The 5,674-nt window shown below is 41.7% G+C and overlaps 1 protein-coding gene across 6 annotated transcripts; it reads right to left on the bottom strand.

Annotated features, from left to right (window-relative positions):
• Positions 1-430: 430 nt before the first annotated feature.
• Positions 431-3,694, bottom strand: LOC106597940 (major histocompatibility complex class I-related gene protein). Of its 6 annotated transcripts, none has more exons than XM_045724757.1 (6): positions 3,542-3,694; positions 3,074-3,331; positions 2,592-2,864; positions 1,260-1,544; positions 1,052-1,159; positions 431-931 (listed from the first exon to the last, which is right to left on the bottom strand). In XM_045724757.1, the coding sequence occupies exons 1-6, from the start codon at positions 3,585-3,587 to the stop codon at positions 927-929; spliced, it is 975 nt and encodes a 324-aa protein (XP_045580713.1). In that variant the 5' UTR covers positions 3,588-3,694; the 3' UTR covers positions 431-926. The 6 variants fall into 6 exon arrangements, with proteins under 6 accessions (XP_045580713.1, XP_045580714.1, XP_045580717.1 ...); XM_045724758.1 differs by having other exon boundaries at positions 1,260-1,449; XM_045724761.1 differs by having other exon boundaries at positions 3,264-3,331; positions 3,542-3,668.
• Between the last annotated feature and the right edge of the window lie 1,980 nt (positions 3,695-5,674).

The following is a 5,674-nucleotide window of genomic DNA, read 5'->3' as shown; positions in this document are numbered from 1 at the left end:
CCATGCTGAACTGAGACCCAGGCTGGTACAAGGTAACCCTCCTCTGAACGTGGCCCAGTGGACAGGTGGATTGCCCTGTGGGTGAGGTACACCTCCCCCTGCTGCGAGACGGGGCTGGCAATGTGAGGCGCTGCCATCTGACCTCCAGCCAGCAGAGGGGTTTGTGGGAGAGGAGTGGAGTGTTAAACAGGGCTGTAGAGAAGCCACTGCAAAGTTTCTTCCTGTTTCCATTGTTGTTGAGTTTGATTTGGACTGTTCCACTGTAGGTTGATGTGGGAACATTTCTCTTTGTCAAATAAGCTTAAAGATGTTCTGTAACCAAAAGGCTTCCATTTTTATGGGCCACTTGAAGAATACTTTAGACTTCAATTCCTCACTTGAAAACACACTGTAACTGGAAACCCTACACTGGAAAGCAGACAATGATTAATTAAGTTGTGTTTTTTTAATTGTATTTAAATAAATGCTGTGTTTTTTTTACTTGAATTTTCCATGAATGTAGTTCCTCCAGTCCGAACCATGTTAAAATCAAATCACAATGTATTTAAAGTGCATTTAACAGTCACAACACACTTCACAGAAAGAAAATAGACAGTTGAAATGTAACTCCTCCTCCATGGAGTTACTTCCTGATGTTAACCACTCCTTCAATGATATACTCAAACGTTTATTTGTTGTTTAGATTACATCTTGCAGCTCGTAAAATAACAACAGGACCAAGATATTTTTTGTAACAACATCAACCACAACAACAAAAGCAGCAATTTTAACATGTATAAATGACTTTAGGGTTGTATAGAGCATCAACCACAACAACAAAAGCATCAAGTCTAACATTTTGTAAATTACTTTAGGGTTGTATAGAGCATCAAATGCATCTAGAGGACTTTTCTCATTCATCGTTGGTCATCCTCTTACTCTGGGTATTATGCTGAATAAACAGGAAAGGGAAAAATCTTTAAAATGTGTGTGAGGGGTCATTAAGCTCTTGTTTACTTTACTCTGATCAGAAATAACACCTAGTGCAGCAAGAGTTAAGATTGACTCTTACCTACTGCTCTCCTCCTTACTAAATACTTGAATAGGACAGTGAGTATCAAGACTACAGACACAATGATGACTATAGCCATGAGCACATTGGCCAGGTTCTTCTTTGGAGCTGGAAAAAGAATATCATACATATGAACATATTACATGCTGTAGTATATCTCCAGCCGATTCAATTGTAAGTAATATTGGGAAATGTACCGATACCTTACCCCAGGTTACTGTGATGTTCCCAGCTACACTGCTGTGGAGCACCAGGCAGCTGTAGCTCTGGGTGTCCTGGGCTTCCTGTGGGACAGTCAGGCTCTTCCTCAGCTGGTACGAGCCGTCTCCGTTGGGCAGCACCTCCCCACTGCTCACCCCGTCTACCATGGGAAGCCCCTCTGCCCCCAGCCACTCCACCTGCACCGCCCGAGGGTAGAACCCTGTCACATGACATGTGACCTCCACCTCGGAGTTGCCATGAGGTGGTCTCTCAAACAGACTGACGGCAGGGACTTGAAAGGAACATATTTGATGAACACATTTGGTCTGCCTTTCCAATGCAATGGACATCTTGACACTACAGACATGTACTGTTTGTTTACTGGACTAGAGGAATTCTGTCTGCAAAATGTCACATCGCGAAGAACATATACAGTGCCTTCGGAAAGTATTCAGACCCCTTGACTTTTTGCACATTTTGTTATGTTACATCCTTATTCTAAAATGTATTAAATTGTTTTTTCCCTCATCAACCTGTGCACAATACCCCATAATGACAAAGCAAAAACAGGTTTTAGAATCTTTTGCTAATATATATATATATTTTTAAATGATATCACATTTGCATAAGTATTTAGACCCTTTACTCAGTAATTTGTTGAAGCACCTTTGGCAGCGATTACAGCCTCAAGTCTTCTTGGATATGACGCTACAAGCTTGGCACACCTGTATTTGGGGAGTTTCTCCCATTATTCTCTGCAGATCCTCTCAAGCTCTGTCAGGTTGGATGGGGACTGTTGCTGCACAGCTATTTTCAGGTCTCTCCAGAGATGTTCGATCTGGGCTCTGGCTGGGCCACTCAAGAACATTGAAAGACTTGTCCCGAAGCCACTCCTGCATTGTCTTGGCTGTGTGCTTAGGGTCGTTGTCCTGTTGAAAGATGAACCTTCGCCCCAGTCTGAGAACCTGCTACAGAGAGCTCAATTTTGAGTCTCATAGGAAAGGGTCTGAATACTTATGTAAATAAGTTATTTCTGTTTTAGTTTTTTAAATAGATTTGCAGCAATTTCTAAAAACCATTGTCATTGTCATTGTGGGGTATTGTGTGTAGATTGCTGAGGATTTTTTTTTTAATTCATCCATTTTAGTATAAGGCTGTAACGTAAACAAAGAGTGGAAAAGGTCTAGAGGTATGAATACTTTCCGAAGGCACTGTATAGCTTGTGCTCTGGGTCAATGATTTTGTTTAATCGAAAGGAGAACATAGGTATGGTAAGTGCAACACCTCGTTGAGGTTTTACAAAATGTACCGGTTAATAAAGTATTTGGTGTGTTGTTACCTTTGGGTTCTCGAAATGTAACACTAAACTGTAACAGTTTCTTCAGCCAACGGATGCATCCAGATTCGTAATGAATGACCAGCCTAACAAGATCTTCTAAATCTGTTTCCCGTTTTCTTTTGTAAAATACAGCATGGGAAACTGCAGCTGTCCATGTTCTGGTCGATACATCGAAGCTGACAAAGTCCTTGCCGTCATATGCATGGCTCATAAAGGCCTCTGTGGTTCCGTCTGACTTCCATCCACAGCGTCCATGAGCTTGGTAAAAGTGATCTGTATGACACATAAAATGACCATAATAAATCAGCACCATTTACTTCAAATATAGGCTACTGGTTAAAAGTATCAGCTCACAAAGGTAGGCTAATGGCTGCAACTAAGAAAATATGTTTTTTTGGTTATTGAACCTCTGTATAGCCATGCAATTCTCCTTTAGGCCTTCAGCTCTGTTGCACTGTCTCGGCACACATATTTTGTCCTACCATGTGAATGATTGTAATGTTCACTTGTTACTCTCACAGCCGTATCCATTACAAATCGATTAAATTTCAAATTTCGATTAACCTCCTGCCAGAATTCAATTCCCTCAGGGTGGTTCAACCATTCTGGCACTACGGCCTCTTGTTCAGCACTGCTGTTGTAGTAATAGACAGTGACATCATCTATCATTACCAACTGGATATTTTTCGGATACAAGGTCCCTTGGGTTGCGATGCAATGGCGATGAAGAGAATGAGGGGCTGGAAGACAACACTTCAAGTTATTGTTTCTGTAGCCTATTTCAATAGACAACGTCAAGACAATATTGTGTAGGGGTTGTGTTTGCTGGGTTTAGCCTATTGAAGCCTTTACAAAAAGTATACAAAGTAAAACTGCATTCAGTTTGTTATACTATGATACAACTTGGTGAGACAAGAATGCCAAAAACACAACTCAAATAATGAACTCACCTACGATGGAGAACTGCATGAATGAAATTAAAATTGTGGTTATCATATTTGCAATAACATGTTCTCGTTGGTGTATTCATGAATACAGAAGTGAAAGTGAAATAACCTGTCTAGGGTAGGTGGGACTAAATCGTCCCACACTAGACCTGGCACGTCCAGCAGATGGAGCCATCACCTCGTGATGTACACTCCATCTGCTACCAGGCCTCGATGAGTCTTCCCCTGGTGGCTTACCTGCTGTACGTCACGTAACACAATGTGCCATTGGAACACAGGAGTGATGGTTGCTGATAATGGGCCTCTGTGTGCCTTTGTACTGTAGATATTCCATAAAAAATCTGCCATTTCCAGCAACAATATTCATTTACAACATTAATAATGTCTACACTTCATTTCTGATCAATTTAATGTTATGGACAAGAAATGTGCTTTGACCCCAAACTTTTGAACGGTAGTGTAAACTCAACAAAAAAATAAACTTCCCTTTTTCAGGACCATGTCTTTCAAAGGTAATTCGTAAAAATACAAATAACTTCACAGATCTTCATTGTAAAGGGTTTAAACACTGCTTCCCATGCTTGTTCAATGAACCATAAACAATTCATGAACATGCACCTGTGGAACGGTCGTTAAGACACTAACAGCTTACAGACGGTAGGCAATTAAGGACACTAAAGAGGCCTTTCTACCGACTCTGAAAAACACTAAAAGAAAGATGCCCAGGGTCCCTGCTCATATGTGTGAACGTGCCTTAGGCATGCTGCAAGGATAATGAGGACTGCAGGATTGTAGGCCTGTAGGCAGGTCCTCACCAGACATCACCGGCAACAATGTCGCCTATGGGCACAAACCCACTGTCACTGGACCAGACAGGACTGGCAAAAATGCTCTTCACTGACAAGTCGCGGTTTTGTCTCACCTGGGGTAATGGTCGGATTCGCGTTTATCGCTGAAGGAATGAGCGTTACACCAAGGCCTGTACTCTTGAGCGGGATCGATTTGGAGGTGGAGGGTCCGTCATGGTCTGGGACGGTGTATCACAGCATCATTGGACTGAGTTTGTTGTCATTACAGGCAATTTCAACGCTGTGCGTTACAAGGAAGACATCCTCCTCCCTCGTGGTATCCTTCCTGCAGGTTCATCCTGACATGACCCTCCAGCATGACAATGCCAACAGCCATACTGCTCGTTCTGTGCATGATTTCCTGCAAGACAGGAATGACAGTGTTCTGCCATGGTCAGCGAGGAGCCCATATCTCAATCCCATTGAGCATGTCTGGGATCTGTTGGATCGGAGGGTGAGGGCTAGGGCCATTCCCCCCCAGTAATGTCTGGGAAATTGCAAGTGCCTTGGTGGAAGAGTGGGGTAACATCTCACAGCAAGAACTGGCAAATCTGGTGCAGTCCATGAGGAGGAGATGCACTGCAGTATTTAATGCAGCTGGTGGCCACACCAGATACTGACTGTTACTTTTGATTTTTACCCCCACTTTGTTCAGGGACACATTATTCCATTTCTGTTAGTCACATGTCTGTGGAACTTGTTAAGTTTATGTCTCAGTTGTTGAATCTTATTATGTTCATACAAATATTTACACATAATCGCAGTTGACAGTGAGAGGACGTTTATTTTTTGCTGAGTTTATACACATAAATATAAATGTGGGTGGCCCAGAATAGCCCATATCGTAGCTAATATCGTTTCCCTACAAAATGTCATAATTCAACTTTCTCAAACATACAACTATTTTACACCATTTTAAAGATAAACGTCTCGTTAATCTAACCACATTGTCCGATTTCAAAAAGGCTTTACAGCGAAAGCAAAACATTAGATTATGTTAGGAGAGTACATAGACAAAAATAATCACACAGCCATTTTCCAAGCAAGGACATGTGTCAATAAAACCCAAAACACAGCTAAATGAAGCACTAACCTTTGACGATCTTCATCAGATGACACTCCTAGGACATTATGTTACACAATACATGTATGTTTTGTTCGATAAAGTTCATATTTATATCCAAAAACAGCATTTTACATTGGCGCGTGATGTTCAGAAAATGTTTTCCCTCCAAAACGTAGGGTGAATGTGCACATCAATTTACAAAAATACTCACCCAAACGTTGA

This window comes from Salmo salar, chromosome ssa09, assembly GCF_905237065.1.
Source record: "Salmo salar chromosome ssa09, Ssal_v3.1, whole genome shotgun sequence".
Classification (NCBI taxonomy): Eukaryota; Metazoa; Chordata; class Actinopteri; order Salmoniformes; family Salmonidae; genus Salmo; species Salmo salar.
This window is presented reverse-complemented; position numbering and strand designations above follow the sequence as displayed.